This window comes from Pollachius pollachius (genome assembly GCF_949987615.1).
Source record: "Pollachius pollachius genome assembly, chromosome: 11".
Classification (NCBI taxonomy): Eukaryota; Metazoa; Chordata; class Actinopteri; order Gadiformes; family Gadidae; genus Pollachius; species Pollachius pollachius.
The window spans coordinates 23,737,201-23,753,237 of NC_136944.1; the positions used below are offsets into that span (position 1 = coordinate 23,737,201).

Consider the following 16,037-nt stretch of genomic DNA (forward strand, 5'->3'; position numbering starts at 1 on the left):
TGTAGCAGGGTGGTGTAGTGACTATAGGGTGGTGTAGGGTGGTGTAGGGTGGTGTAGGGTGGTGTAGTGACTATAGGGTGGTGTAGGGTGGTGTAGGGTGGTGTAGGGTGGTGTAGTGACTATAGGGTGGTGTAGGGTGGTGTAGTGACTATAGGGTGTAGCAGGGTGGTGTAGTGACTATAGGGTGGTGTAGGGTGGTGTAGTGACTATAGGGTGGTGTAGGGTGGTGTAGTGACTATAGGGTGGTGTAGGGTGGTGTAGTGACTATAGGGTGTAGCAGGGTGGTGTAGTGACTATAGGGTGGTGTAGGGTGGTGTAGTGTCTATAGGGTGTAGCAGGGTGGTGTAGTGACTATAGGGTGGTGTAGGGTGGTGTAGGGTGGTGTAGTGACTATAGGGTGTAGCAGGGTGGTGTAGTGACTATAGGGTGGTGTAGGGTGGTGTAGTGACTATAGGGTGGTGTAGGGTGGTGTAGGGTGGTGTAGTGACTATAGGGTGTAGCAGGGTGGTGTAGTGACTATAGGGTGGTGTAGGGTGGTGTAGTGACTATAGGGTGGTGTAGGGTGGTGTAGTGTCTATAGGGTGGTGTAGGGTGGTGTAGTGACTATAGGGTGGTGTAGGGTGGTGTAGTGACTATAGGGTGGTGTAGGGTGGTGTAGTGACTATAGGGTGTAGCAGGGTGGTGTAGTGACTATAGGGTGGTGTAGGGTGGTGTAGTGACTATAGGGTGGTGTAGGGTGGTGTAGTGACTATAGGGTGGTGTAGGCTGGTGTAGGGTGGTGTAGTGACTATAGGGTGGTGTAGGGTGGTGTAGGGTGGTGTAGTGACTATAGGGTGTAGCAGGGTGGTGTAGTGTCTATAGGGTGTAGCAGGGTGGTGTAGTGACTATAGGGTGGTGTAGGGTGGTGTAGTGACTATAGGGTGGTGTAGGGTGGTGTAGTGTCTATAGGGTGTAGTAGGGTGGTGTAGTGACTATAGGGTGGTGTAGGGTGGTGTAGTGACTATAGGGTGGTGTAGGGTGGTGTAGTGACTATAGGGTGGTGTAGGGTGGTGTAGTGTCTATAGGGTGTAGTAGGGTGGTGTAGTGACTATAGGGTGGTGTAGGGTGGTGTAGTGACTATAGGGTGTAGCAGGGTGGTGTAGTGACTATAGGGTGGTGTAGGGTGGTGTAGTGTCTATAGGGTGTAGCAGGGTGGTGTAGTGACTATAGGGTGGTGTAGGGTGGTGTAGTGACTATAGGGTGTAGCAGGGTGGTGTAGTGTCTATAGGGTGTAGCAGGGTGGTGTAGTGACTATAGGGTGGTGTAGGGTGGTGTAGTGACTATAGGGTGGTGTAGGGTGGTGTAGGGTGGTGTAGTGACTATAGGGTGGTGTAGGGTGGTGTAGTGACTATAGGGTGGTGTAGGGTGGTGTAGTGACTATAGGGTGGTGTAGGGTGGTGTAGTGACTATAGGGTGGTGTAGGGTGGTGTAGTGACTATAGGGTGGTGTAGGGTGGTGTAGTGCAGACTGACCGGTGATCATGATGACCCTGATGCCGGCCGCCCTGCAGAGCTCGATGGAGCTCTTGACCTCCTTGCGGGGGGGGTCCAGCATGCCCACGCAGCCCACGAAGGTCAGGTCCGTCTGGGGGGGGGGGGGGGGGGGGGGGGGGGACACGTTAACGAGCACGTCCTCCCAGCAGGCCGTCTGTTCGGACCGAGCCAATCAGCATCTACCACAGCTTGATTACCTGGGTTTGAATTCTCACGAGCCAATCAGCATCTACCACAGCTTGATTGGCTGGGTTTGAATTCTCACGAGCCAATCAGCATCTACCACAGCTTGATTGGCTGGGTTTGATTTCTCACGAGCCAATCAGCACCCAGCGCCCGACCTCTGCGCCTGAACCGCACATTATCCTTGTTTCCAAATGGGCGGGGCCTCCGGCGCCGTTGCCAGGCGACAGCCTCCTCGGCTCACCTCGTAGTTGATGAACTTGGTGGCGTCCTCCAGCACCATCTGGTCGCGGCGGAGGGGCGTGTCCCGCGTGGCGAGCGCCAGGCAGCGCAGCGTGTCGCGGCCTGTGCCCCACTCCTTGATGATCTTCAGCAGGTGCTCCTTGATGGGCTCCGTCAGAGGCACGCGGTCCGTGCCCACGCGGACATAGGAGCAGCGGTCGATCACCCCCTCCGGGGCGCCCTGGGGGGGAGGGAGGGGTGAGTGGGGGTCCGGGGGGGCAGCGGGCAGGGGGGGAGGGGCTGGGGGTTAACTTGGACCTGAAGACGGGTGAGCTACGCCATGGAAACGTTAGCTTCTTTAATGGGAAAAGCGCTAACGGCGGTGGTCATGTGACTAAGGTCTCAGAGAGCGATATAAATGTAGAAATATAAATCACGATCTGTGAAAAGAGAAACTATAAAATGTGTTACGCACAGTCTTGAACTGACAGATACAAGTGTTTCTGAGAGAAACCTGCCACTTCCACGGACATTACGGAAGATCCGCACACGGCGGACCCCGATAAATCGGACCAGGCGCGAGTGCGTCAGGAAGTCACCGGGACCGAATGGGAGGGATGGGACGGAGGGGGCTGGCGGCTCACCTTGACGAACATCTTGTTGCCGACCGCCTTGGAGGACTTGGCAGGGGAGCAGAACACCGACATGGACTTCCTGTCGCGGGAGAACTCCAGCGTGAACTCCTTCTTCATCAGGTGTTTGATCACCTGAGGAAACACAGGAGGCAGAGGTCATTAAACAAGTGATTATATCCAGGTGCAATATGAACAACTCGAAGCTGAGCCAATGATACCAATTCAATGGTAAAATGGTTAAAAGTTTATGTTTTGAAAGAGTTCAGACTTTTTTTTTAAGTTTTGAAAAAATTCTAAAACGTCGTTGTTGATGCTGTTGATATGTGGCAGCTAAAGATGGGTCTAGAATTATGATACGGCTTTCAGACCTTTGTTTTAAAAACATAAATAACCTATTAAATACATAGATATCAATGATTGTATTGTGAGTCCATGCCTTCAAAGGTTCTGAACACTACAAAGGTATTCCGATCCACGGCAGGATGTACTTCGGTCTGCTACTGTCGGTCCCTCCAAAATCAAAGCGTGAGGGTCGGTGCACTTACGACGCAGCAGGCGTTGGCCCGGTCCACGTTGGAAAGGCCGCGCACCTCCGAGTCGAACACGTTCATCTTCTCCACCAGGCAGCTCAGGGCCGTCTCCGTGGCCTCGCCCACCTTCTCGTAGACCGCCTTGGACTACAGCAGAGCACACACACCTTTCATTTGAAACTCCGAGCAGAGGGCACCTTCATGATCAAACCCAGCTTGAACCAGGAAGCACATTTCCTCTGTGAATAGTTTGATTCTGTTCGTGTCATACCCTATTCAAGTACGACTCTAAAAATGAACAGTACACGATAGCATCGGCAGTATAAATACTATCTTTGTTGTACTCAGGGAAGGGGTTAACATAGTGATTGTTAGTGCTTGGCACTTGGTTCTATGAACATCCTTACTGTACCGACAGAGATAAATTGTTGTTTCTCTTTCTAATGACAAATGTACATATTGTAAGTCGCTTTAGATAAAAGTGTGCTAAACGAGTGTAAAGGTTAGTCTGTGAGTCTGGGGTTAATCTCCAGTCTAATGAGGACTCCGAGTCGTCCGTGGTCTGACTCAGGCCGTGTGTCCGTCCGCTCCGGTCATGGGGATCTGAACATGGCTGCCGACCCAGACCAGTATGACCTGCTGGGACTTGAGTGTGTGTGTTGGCCCGTGGATGCTGGGCGTAATGGGAACAGCGGGGAGACGAAGGGAAACGGCCCGCTGACCTCGTTGTAGTCCAGGGACGAGTCGTTGCACAGAGCGCAGATGGTGGCGAGCTCCACCAGCCCATCGTACTGCCCGCACTTCACCAGGGCGCCGTCCCGCGTGCTGTGGGGAGACACCACCACGGGGTCAGAATCAGGATTCATATGAACTAAGGCTAGCTAAGACTCCACCACCGACAGCATGTTGACCACGCTAACAACATAATAACTCTCACTAGAGTGTGTGTGTCTGTGTGCGTGAATGTGTTTGTGTGTGTGTGTGTAACACTCACACTTCCCCCTCAGGTGTGTACTTGGAGCCGGAGATCTCAAACTGTCCCAGAGAGACGTCGTCACCGTCCACCTTATCGATGATGAACATCTGAGACACAACAGAGAGAACCTCGTTAGCTGGCCCTCGTTAGCGGCCCCTCGTTAGCTGGCCCTTGTTAGCGGCCCCTCGATGGCCCCTGGTTGCTGGTGAGGGTGTGTGTGTGTGTGTGTGTGTGTGTGTGTGTGTGTGTGTGTGTGTGTGCGTGTGTGTGTGTGTGTGTGTGCGCCCCCACCTTGGTGACACACATCTGGTTGGTGGTCAGGGTGCCCGTCTTGTCGGAGCAGATGACGGAGGTGCAGCCCAGCGTCTCCACCGAGGGCAGCGACCTCACGATGGCGTTCTTCTTGGCCATGCGCCGCGTGCCCAGCGCCAGGCAGGTGGTGATGACGGCAGGCAGGCCTGAGCAGCCGAGCACAGAGACACAGAGTCAGCCTGAGCAGCCGAGCACAGAGACACAGAGCAGCCAAGCTCTGAGGCTCTGGTACTCAGCTCATTATCCCCCCCCCCGCGCCCACCCCCCCAGGGTTGGCCCTTACCCTCGGGGATGGCCGCCACAGCCAGCGCCACCGCGATCTTGAAGTAGTAGACGGCGCCGCGGATCCAGGAGCCGCCATGCACCGGGTCGTTGAAGTGGCCGATGTTGATCATCCAGACGGCCACGCAGATCAGGGAGATCACCTGGGGGTCAGGGGTCAAGGGTTAGGGGGTCAGAGGTCAGGGGGGTCAGGGGTCGTTAGGGCATGTCCGCCTCCTCAGGGCAGCAGCTCATATAGAAACGTTAAGTTAGAACAACCCTGAATACAGGAACGTGCTTTAAGCTCATTCTTAATTGTGATATTTTTCAGGCTTATCGCCATTTAACAGAACACAACACCGACCACACAGGAAGGAAGTGACATCAAGACAGGAAGGCCTCAGTGTCCTCCCAACACTCATTCTCACACCACACCTCCACATCCTCCAATCACACAGCTTCCATTCCCCCCCCCCTTAGCTCCAGCCAAAGAGCTGGCCTGTAGCGTGGGATAGCCCCGCCCCCACCTTGGAGAGCTGCTCTCCGAACTCGTCAAGCTTCTGTTGCAGCGGCGTCTTCTCCTGCTCTGTCGCCGCCATCTGGTCGCGGATCTTCCCGATCTCCGTGGTGACGCCGGTTGCCACGGCGATGCCGATGGCCTTGCCGGCCGCGATGTTGGTGCCCTACGGAAGATATCATCAGGACCGACGCCGTTTAACCATCATCTGAGTGACAGGGGGTGGGGAAGAGGAGGAGCCACCAGAGGAAGAGGAGGAGCCAACATAGGAAGAGGAGGAGCCACCAGAGGAAGAGGAGGAGTCAACATAGGAAGAGGAGGAGCCAACAGAGGAAGAGGAGGAGTCAACATAGGAAGAGGAGGAGCCAACAGAGGAAGAGGAGGAGCGTACCGAGAACAGCATGTTCTTCTTGTCCTGATTGACAGCTCGCATGTCGGGGACGGCATCGGTGTGTTTGATCACACTGACAGACTCACCTGGGGAGACAATAGGATCAGTACACACCTCCATCAGTCTGTCTGTCTATATCACCCTCTATCTATCTATCTATCTATCTATCTATCTATCTATCTATCTATCTATCTATCTATCTATCTATCTATCTATCTATCTATCTATCTATCTATCTATCATCTATCTATCTATCTATCTATCTATCTATCTATCTATCTCACACTCTATCAATCTATCTTTCCATCAACGTATCTGTCTGTCTGTTCCTCCGCCCGTCTGCCTGTCTGCCTGTCTGTCTGTCTGACTGTATGACTGCCTGTCTGCCTGTCTGCCTGTCTGACTGTATGACCGTCTGTCCGTCTGTCTGTCCCGTACCCACCAGTGAGGATGGACTGGTCGACCCGTAGTGTGGTGGACTTGATGGAGATGAGTCTGATGTCGGCTGGCACTTTGTCGCCCACTAGGAGAGACACACACAGACACACACAGACACACACTTCTGTTTAGATGTCTCCCCTTGCAGTTCGACGATTATAACACAAAGAAGACATTTGTGAGGCAGAGAAATAAATAGCATGAAGACAAGGAGGGGGAATGTGTGCGTGTGTGTGTGTGTGCGTGTGTGCGTGTGTGTGTGTGTGTGTGCTGGACTCTAACACGTTGAATGGATTGTGTTGTTGCTGCAATCCGACACCATAGTTGTCGGGAGAAAAAGACCTTGGACCATGAAATGAAAAGGACAGGTGGACAACAAAGAGAGAGAGAGAGAGAGAGAGAGAGAGAGAGAGAGGGGCGAGACTGATAGACACTAAGTGTATTTATACCCAACCTTGCTTAACCATTCACACTCCCTTTGTACTAAGACTTCCTTAAAAGGAGTCCCTTCTCAAGGAACAGTTGGAGCAGTGGTTCCCAACTTGGGCGCCGGGAGCCAAATGGGGTCCCCTGATACGCATATGGGGGCACAGACAACCGCTGACAAGAGCTACAGATATTTAATGATCCATTTTTAGCAGAAACATTTCTTTGAAAGCTCTAGACGTCTGTATGTGTGAGCTGAATGTCTAATGATTCGCAGCCACCAGCAAACAACATAGTGTTAGTAGAGGTTCACCAGCATGCTGATATCAACGGCAGATGCTGATTGGCCGAAAGCTATTAGTTTAGCGAGAATTGGGGTCACGGGCTGAGAAAGGTTGGGTTTACTTGCATTGGTTCAAACGCACATGACTGTTGAAGTGACACTAATCCACACTGAAAGCTCGGGAACGTCATTCAATCCCAGCTTATTTTCACAATGTTGTTGACATGACGACGGCGTGGTCGCCACGCAATGACAAGTGCAGTAGTCCTTGCGCCGGATATAGCCGTGTACTCATCTCCAGGCATACTGTGTGGCCGTTTACTCACTTATCGCAGCACTGGGGGGATATAGCCAGTGGCTTTTACCTTGAATGTGCCTTAAAGCTAGAGCGGTGTCCAAACGCAGGAACGCACAACTGTTTAAGTTCATACTCTTCTTGAAATGCACGATCAGTACTGCGCCAAAGCAACTTATCTTATTTAATCCTAGTTTATACGACCTTAGCTTATATTATTTTAGCTCATTACGTTAGCTTATACTGCTCAGCTAATAATACCTAAACGTAAATAATTGATTTATTACTTAAGCTTATATTGTTTTAGCCCATTTCCTTGGCTTGTATTATCTGAGCTTATTGCCTTAGCTGGTATAATCGTAGCTTATGATCTGTTATCTACGACGAAGGAGGAAACAACTTATTGATTCATTGAGAGGGTTTGTCATGTGTCCAGTGTCGCGCGGCGCGTGTCGGTCCCGTCTGAACTGGCGCAGCAGCAGACCCTTGTTTTGTGTTTAACGCCAGGGGCTGTTGAGCCGGCGCCAGGGGGGGTTTCGTACCGGAGACCTCGACCACGTCACCGGGGACGATCATCCGGGCCTTGACCATCTGCACACTCTTCTTATCGGTGCGGTAGACCTTCCCCATCTCCGGCTCGTACTCCTTCAGCGCCTCGATGGCGCTCTCCGCGTTGCGCTCCTGTTTCCAACAACAACAACAACAACATGGTCAACATCCCCCTGACTGTCGTCGGTGCCGAGGTCCGAAACGGTGTTTAGAAACGGTGTTCAGGAACCAGCTCCGGCTCAATGACCCGGACAGCCCCAACCCCGACAGCGGAGCCCCTGAAACATGACGCCACGTCCGGCGGCATCTGTCCGCTGTCTGCGGCGGACAGACACAACACCTGCTCAGGACGTCCCCCTCCAGAGAAAGATACCTGCTCTCTGAGACCCAAACATCTACCAGTCCCTCGCTGAGACCTGAGAGCTGAGACCTGAGAGCTGAGAGCTGAGAGCTGAGAGCTGAGACCTGACCCCTGAGAGCTGAGACCTGAGACCTGACCCCTGAGAGCTGAGACCTGAGAGCTAAGAGCTGAGAGCTGAGACTGAGAGCTGAGAGCTGAGAGCTGAGAGCTGAGAGCTGAGAGCTGAGAGCTGAGACCTGACCCCTGAGAGCTGAGACCTTAGACCTGACCCCTGAGAGCTGAGACCTGAGAGCTAAGAGCTGAGAGCTGAGACTGAGAGCTGAGAGCTGAGAGCTGAGACCTGAGACCTGAGAGCTGAGAGCTGAGAGCTGAGAGCTGAGACCTGACCCCTGAGAGCTGAGACCTGAGACCTGACCCCTGAGAGCTGAGACCTGAGAGCTAAGAGCTGAGAGCTGAGACTGAGAGCTGAGAGCTGAGAGCTGAGAGCTGAGACCTGAGAGCTGAGAGCTGAGAGCTGAGAGCTGAGAGCTGAGAGCTGAGAGCTGAGACCTGACCCCTGAGAGCTGAGACCTGAGACCTGACCCCTGAGAGCTGAGACCTGAGAGCTAAGAGCTGAGAGCTGAGACTGAGAGCTGAGAGCTGAGAGCTGAGGGCTGAGAGCTGAGGGCTGAGAGCTGAGAGCTGAGAGCTGAGAGCTGAGGGCTGAGAGCTGAGAGCTGAGAGCTGAGAGCTGAGAGCTGAGACCTGAGACCTGAGACCTGCTGCCTCAACGCTCACTCTCAGCCAGAGGGGCAGCTGCTGACAACACTGTTATGGAGTTATTGAGGTTTAAAGCAACATTTGTTTTCAATAAGGACGTTGTGCTGCTGGGTGGTGGAGCGACCGCTGGTTAACAGGAGACCAGCGACACCTTCACTGCCTTCAGTTGATGGACTCTTTCAAGGCTAACCATGACGACATCCAAGTGTAGAGCACAACTTATGTCGGCCTCTCTCTCTCTCTCTCTCTCTCTCACCCGTGCCTCTCCATGTGTGAATCCTTGTGCATAGTTTCCAAATGACCGCTGCTGAGCTGATATAACACACACACACACACACACACACCCTCATACACTCTCACACCAGCACACACACATGCATACACATGCATACACCAACACACACACATGCACTCACACAGATGAGGCCAACAGTAACCTGATTATCCCACTGTATTTTTACTGTGGATTGACCTCCCCCACACCCAGACGCACACACACACACGTTCACGTGCGCACACACATTCACATACACAAATACATGCAGGTTGCATCTACCCTCGGCTTAACCTTTGACCTCTCCCACAATGCTCTGCGTCATTCCCCATTCCGTCTTTCCTTGAACTTTAAGCCACTGTGGATGTTGCTGCCCTGCGTGTGTGTGTGTGTGTGTGTGTGTGTGTGTGTGCATGCGTGCGTGCATGCGTGCGTGCGTGCGTGCCTGCGTGCGTGTGTGTGTGTCTGTGTTTGTAACCTAACCATCTTACACTGTGCAGGACATGGACAATGACAATGAGCGCACAACATTTTCTTTTGATTTATGGTGCGTGTGTGTTTGCGCGTGTGACGTTTACCGAGAAGGGGGCTCTATTTAGGGGTGCATAGAAGTCTGCATTTATGGGCGGGCCTGAAGGCATGTCCTTGTGATGGTGTGTGAGTATGTGTGTGTGTGTGTGTGTCTTGTCTGTGTCTGTGCATTGTTGTCTATCACCAAGTGTGATGGAGTATTTGTGTGTGTGTGCATGTGTGTCTGCCTGCTAGTGTATGAGATTGTTGTTGCCATGTGCGTATGTGCATATGTGTGTGTCTGTATGCATGTATGTGTGTGCATGTGTGTGTGTGCACGTGTGTGTGTGTGTGTATCTGTATGTGAATGTGTGTGTGTGTGTGTGTGTATCTGTGTGTGAATGTGTGTGTGTCTGTGTGTGTGCGTGTGCGTGTGTGCGTCTCAGTGTGTGTGTGTCTCAGTGTGTGTGTGTCTCAGTGTGTGCGTGTGTGTGTGTGTGGGTGTGTCTCAGTGTGTGTGTCTCAGTGTGTGTGTGTGTGTGTGTGTGTGCGTGTGTGTGTGTGTGTTACCTGCCAGACTCCGACCACAGCGTTGGCGATGAGGATGAGGAGGATGACCAGAGGCTCGACGAAGGCCGTCACTGTCTCCTCGCCTTCCTCGAACAGAGCAAGCACCTGTTACACACAAATACACATATTTAGATTTTAGTTTGTTTGTTTATTTATCGAAAAACGTATGCATTGTTCTATCCAAGACAAACTCTTTATTTAATTTAAAATGATACATGTATTATGTATATCTATCTGTCTGTCTGTCTACCATCTATATATCTATCTGTTAATCTGTACGTCTCTTTGGCTGTCTGTCTGGCTATCAGTGTGTCTGTGTATCCATCTGTCTGTCTGTCTGTCTGTCTGTGTATCCATCCATCTGTCTGTCTGTCTGTCTGTCTGTCTGTCTGTCTGTCTGTCTGTCTGTCTGTTTCCTCCACCTGTCATCAATGTCCTAACCATCACAATGCTCCTTTCCTCCCAGTCCCCTCCCCTTCACCCCTCCTCCAATAGCATCGTTCCCCTCAACCCTTCCTCCAATAGCATCGCTCCCATCAACCCTTCCTCCAATACCATCGCTCCCCTTCACCCCTCGTCCAATATCATCGCTCCCTTCCAGCCCTCCTCCAATAGCATCGCTCCCCTTCACCCCTCCTCCAATAGCATCGCTCCCTTCCAGCCCTCCTCCAATAGCCTCGCTCCCCTGCCTTCTGTTCAAAGACCCTGTCCGTCTGTCATAGGAGGAGAGGTCTGTCTGTCAGGAGGAAGTCATTCCATCAACACGTGGCTGAGTCCACGCTTTAGACGCCGGCTCCGCCTCCGCCGCGCTCGCCGTGTGTCATCGTAACGAACAACAATGGCATTGTGCAACACTATCCCTGGCTGTCGTTGTCAGCCCCCCCCACAGACACGCACCCCCTTTGTCCTGGGGTACAGGCCGTTCCTGCGTCGCTGACCTTTGTCCGAGGATACCGTTCCTCGTCCCGGCTTGAGACTTTCTTAAAATAAAGATTCGGCCGTGCACACAGGCACACATGCATTCACACGTGCGTACGTACGCACACGGACTCACAATCGCACACAGACTCACACATCACACACAGACACACACTCACACACGGACTCACACTTGCAAGCGCACACAAAGAGACTCCGGCCTTGTAAGGCAACGCTGACAGCTGGGCAGGAAGTGAGAGGGTCGAGGTCGGGGATTAAGACAATGGGTCGGCTAGCTGGGCCTGAACAGAACGGTAGAGGGGGGGGGGGGAGAGAGTGAGGGGGGGGGGAGAGAGAGTGAGGGGGGGAGTGAGAGAGGGAGGGAGAGTGTGCCAAAGAAGGAGAGGGGAGAGGGAGAGAGGGGCCGCTTGGCTGAGCTCGCTGCACTGGGTGGCCCCCGTTAGACGGCAGCGTGTTCCCGCGGCGCCCGCCGAGTACCAAGCGCGGTATCCATGGTAACCACAGGGGTATAGAATAAACGGGGGATCCTGTATCTGTCGATCATTGTTCATGATGAGACTGAGGGGGCGATGGGAGAGCGGACCTCAGACTGGGACTGAGGCGGCAGGTACCAGCGGACCCCTGACTCCTCCCACGTGCCCTGACTCCTCCCATGTGCCCTGACTCCTCCCATGTGCCCTGACTCCTCCCACGTGCCCTGACTCCTCCCACGTGCCTTGACTCCTCCCACGTGCCCTGACTCCTCCCATGTGCCCAGACTCCTCCCATGTGCCTTGACTCCTCCCCCTTGTCCTGACTCCTCCCACGTGCCCTGACTACTCCCACGTGCCCTGACTCCTCCCACGTGCCCTGACTCCTCCCACACCTGAGTCCATTAGAACAGACAGCTGAGCCTCTGGTTGGGGGGGTGGGGGGGGACTCACGAAGGAGATGCAGGCGGCCAGGAGGAGGATGCGGACCAGGAGGTCCTCAAACTGCTCCACCACCAGCTCCCAGATGCTCTTCCCTGAGGAACACGGCGCAACACACACACATTAATCCACCGCTCTGCTGAACACTGGATTCTGATTGGTTGATTAGGGCATTCAGCGGTATGCATAAAAGTTGGTTATTCATAGCGTTTTTAAATCAATAGAATCATTTTGTTGTATTATAGTAGTTGATAGTTTACGATCCCTGATCATGTTTGCATGCAGAGCCTCGTGTTGGTGTTGGTGTTGTGTTGGTGTTGTGTTGGTGTTGGTGTCTGTGTCTGTGTCTGTGTTGGTGTTGTGTTGGTGTTGGGTTGGTGTTGGATTGGTGTTGGGTTGGTGTTGTGTTGGTGTTGTGTTGGTGTTGGTGTTGTGTTGGTGTCTGTGTCTGTGTTGTGTTGTGTTGGTGTTGTGTTGGTGTCTGTGTTGTGTTGGGGTTGTGTTGGTGTCTGTGTCTGTGTCTGTGTTGTGTTGGTGTTGTGTTGGTGATGTGTTGGTGTCTGTGTTGTGTTGGTGTTGTGTTGGTGTTGTGTTGGTGTTGTGTTGGTGTCAGCGTTTGTGTCTGTGTCTGTGTGGTGTTGGTGTTGTGTTGGTGTCTGTGTCTGTGCCTGTGTCTGTGTCTGTGTTGTGTTGGTGTTGGTGTTGTGTTGGTGTTGTGTTGGTGTCTGTGTCTGTGTCTGTGTTGTGTTGTGTTGGTGTTGGTGTTGTGTTGGTGTTGTGTTGGTGTCTGTGTCTGTGTCTGTGTTGTGTCTGTGTCTGTGTTGTGTCTGTGTTGTGTTGGTGTTGTGTTGGTGTCTGTGTCTGTGTCTGTGTTCTGTTGTGTTGGTGTTGGTGTTGTGTTGGTGTTGTGTTGGTGTCTGTGTCTGTGTCTGTGTCTGTGTCTGTGTTGTGTCTGTGTCTGTGTTGTGTCTGTGTTGTGTTGGTGTTGTGTCTGTGTCTGTGTCTGTGGTGGTCTGAGCTCGCTGTACCACTGGTTGTGCCGAGGCATCAGCCTGGTACAGGCCCAGAGGAGCACTGAGTTATGACTAGAAGGACTCTTAGTGGAGAAACTTCTGGAATGCAATGCTACCATCGTCAACATCATGTGTGTTTTTGTTTGTGTGTGTGTGTGTGTGCGTGTGTCATGCTTTTCCGCGTGTGCGTGTCTAAGCTTGCGGGGGGTGAGGCGCGCGAGGCGTGGGGGTGCGGGGGGAGCAGGTGTCCAGGGAGACGTAAGAGATCATGAATAGAAGAGGAGAGGGGTTCAAGACAAACAGGAACTCACCCTCCTCAGCCGGCAGCTCTGTGGAGGGAGGGGGAGAGAGGGGGAGAGGGGGAGAGAGGGGGGGAGAGGGGGAGAGAGGGGGAGAGGGGGGGAGAGAGGGGGAGAGGGGGGGAGAGGGGGAGAGAGGGGGAGAGAGAGGGGGAGAGGGGGAGAGAGAGTGGAGAGAGAGGGGAGAGAGGGGGGGAGAGGGGGAGAGAGGGGGGAGAGAGGGGGAGAGAGGGGGAGAGGGGGAGAGAGGGGGAGAGAGAGGGGGAGAGAGAGGGGAGAGAGGGGGAGAGAGAGGGGAGATAGGGGGGAGAGAGAGGGGAGAGAGGGGGGAGAGAGAGGGGAGAGAGGGGGAGAGAGAGGGGGAGAAGAGAGAGAGAGGAGGAGAGGGGAGGGGAGAGAAAGAGAGGAGGAGAGAGGTGAGAAGAGAGAGAGAAGAGAGAGAGAGAGGATGAGAGGGGAGAAGAGAGGTGAGAAGAGAGAGAGAGAGGATGAGAGGGGAGAAGAGAGGTGAGAAGAGAGAGAAGAGAGAGAGAGAGGAGGAGAGGGGAGAAGAGAGAGAGGAGAGAGAGAGAGAGGAGGAGAGGGGAGAAGAGAGGTGAGAAGAGAGAGAGAAGAGAGAGAGAGAGGAGGAGAGGGGAGAAGAGAGAGAGGAGAGAGGGGGAGAGAGAGGGGGAGAGAGGGGGAGAGAGGGGGAGAGAGGGGGGAGAGAGAGGGAGAGAGAGTGGAGAGAGATGAGTTTCACGGTTGACATCCAGGCCCCCTAGACATCACTAGATGATGCTTATTCAATACATGCCTTTCATCAACATGTTATATTCTCCCACAGCTTTACAAAGAAAACTGTATCTGAGGTGTGAGACTCAAACCCTGCGCTACACACTCACTACAGTGCACTGCAATGCACACCACACTACAATACACTACACTACACACACACTGCACTACACACTACAGTACAATAAACTACACTACAATACACGCACTGCACTACACCACAATAAACTACACTACACACGCACTGCACTACACACTACAGTAAAATACACTGCACTACACGCACTGCACTACACACTACACCACACACACGCACGGCACACTGCGCCTCGTGCCGCTCCGGCCTATGGGAGCGCAGCAGAGAGCGTCCAGCTATCTGAGGAACGCCGACCTTGACCACGTCTGACGTAGCATCTGCTGTAAACATCCGTCCACCATGCTCTCAGATCAGGAGGGAGATTGTTTCTAAAGCGGGGATGGAATCTAGCATGGGGGAGGTATTTCTGTCAGGTATTCTGGTTGATAAGCCCCGCCCCCGTGAAGCTGTTCATCATCCTGCCGTGACGGGGGGCGACAGAGGAATCAAACATCTGATGTTCTCTGAGCGCGACACAAGGGCCTGCGTGGCTCTGGTTCTGGTTCTGGTTCTGGTTCTGGTTTATGTTCTGGTTCTGGTTCTGGTTTATGTTCTGGTTCTGGTTCTGGTTTTGGTTTTGGTTCTGGTTTTGGTTCTGGTTCTGGTTTATGTTCTGGTTCTGGTTTATGTTCTGGTTCTGGTTTTGGTTCTGGTTCTGGTTTATGTTCTGGTTCTGGTTCTGGTTTGGTTCTTGTTCTTGTTCTTGTTCTGGTTTTGGTTCTGGTGTATTGGATGATAGAACGATGTTCTCCTAGGATGTAGCAGAGATATTGTTCAGGAACTTAAAACATGCAACGAGGAACAGATCTAAACGAGAAGGACACTTGAAACCTTGATGCTGTCTTCTATTTGTTTCTGCTGCTATGTCTTAACGTGCCCGTCTTCAGGATAGCCATCACTCACTGATCCTCTTTCAGATCATTGTCCTACAGGTTACACATTAATAATAATAATAATATTCCTGATCAAGGCCGCGAACACGACACACAACAACACAAAGGGCTGGAGGTCCAGACTGAAACCTGAAGCTGTGGGACACCTGCTGACCCCAGCATCCTCCTGACCTTCAGGCCCCCCCCCCCTCGCGGGCCTCAACACTCCTCCACACCAAACGACTGTTTCCACCGGTGTGTCCGCTGCCCTCAACCTCTGAACCAGATCAACGTCCACAAACCAACGTCTCCTCTTCCAGTTCACCGTCTACCATCACACCACCCAGTCCCTCCCTCTGTCTGTCTCTCCCTCTGTCTGTCTGTCCCTCTGTCTGTCCGTCCCCCCCAGCCCCCAGCTCACCGTTGTAGCCATACTTGGCGAGGTAGTTCTGGAACTGGTCGGGCGACAGGCCGGTCTCCTCGTCCACCACGAAGTGCGCCAGGATGTCGGCCGTCTCTTTGGCGTGGGCGTTCTCCATCCTCTCTTTAAGGCGACGCTTCAGCGAGAACCAGAGGAGGAGGAGGAGGAACAGAAAACAGGAAACTTTACTTTGAAGAAGAAGAAAAAATTAAATCAGCCAATCAGGTCGGGTTCTGGCCGCTGAGTGGCAGCTCAGTGCTGGCGCGGCGGAGGGTTCTAGTGTCACACGACGAGGTCGGGAGGAGTGGGTACCCACCACTCTCTCTAGAAGGATAAACACTGGGACCCCCTGCGATGTCTCTCTCTCTCCCCCTCTCGCTGCTCTCGTTCTCCGATCCTGGACTGACAGAAGTGCAATCTGGCAAAGTCTCCTGAAAAGTTTTATACGGATGAAAAAGTCTCCTCATTGGTGCTCGCTCAGCATGCAGCGAGGCCCCTCATTGGCTGAGGCCAGCGGCCACATGGGTGGGCAGGCATGGTGGTGTTGCAAAGAATAGGCAGGAACAGGGGGGGGTTATGTGTGTGTTGGGGGGGGGGGTAACAACTGCAGAGGGTCCACTGCCCTGCGGGCTGAAAATAAGATGTGTG

At 53.1% G+C, this 16,037-nt stretch overlaps 1 protein-coding gene across 1 annotated transcript in view; it reads right to left on the reverse strand.

Moving 5' to 3' along the window:
• The window catches only part of atp2a1 (ATPase sarcoplasmic/endoplasmic reticulum Ca2+ transporting 1), a 26,243-nt gene extending 10,460 nt beyond the window's left edge, over positions 1-15,783 (reverse strand). The window contains exons 1-17 of the mRNA XM_079746583.1: positions 15,706-15,783; positions 15,390-15,525; positions 13,199-13,216; positions 11,887-11,969; positions 10,025-10,129; positions 7,544-7,682; positions 6,002-6,082; positions 5,560-5,645; positions 5,179-5,334; positions 4,674-4,815; positions 4,370-4,536; positions 4,097-4,185; positions 3,825-3,927; positions 3,118-3,249; positions 2,582-2,704; positions 1,960-2,178; positions 1,512-1,623 (exon numbers count right to left, since the gene is read on the reverse strand). Of these exons, the coding sequence (XP_079602709.1) occupies positions 1,512-1,623; positions 1,960-2,178; positions 2,582-2,704; positions 3,118-3,249; positions 3,825-3,927; positions 4,097-4,185; positions 4,370-4,536; positions 4,674-4,815; positions 5,179-5,334; positions 5,560-5,645; positions 6,002-6,082; positions 7,544-7,682; positions 10,025-10,129; positions 11,887-11,969; positions 13,199-13,216; positions 15,390-15,507 (1,873 nt within the window). The 5' untranslated portion in view covers positions 15,508-15,525; positions 15,706-15,783. The remainder of the gene's footprint in view (positions 1-1,511; positions 1,624-1,959; positions 2,179-2,581; positions 2,705-3,117; positions 3,250-3,824; positions 3,928-4,096; positions 4,186-4,369; positions 4,537-4,673; positions 4,816-5,178; positions 5,335-5,559; positions 5,646-6,001; positions 6,083-7,543; positions 7,683-10,024; positions 10,130-11,886; positions 11,970-13,198; positions 13,217-15,389; positions 15,526-15,705) is intronic.
• Between the last annotated feature and the right edge of the window lie 254 nt (positions 15,784-16,037).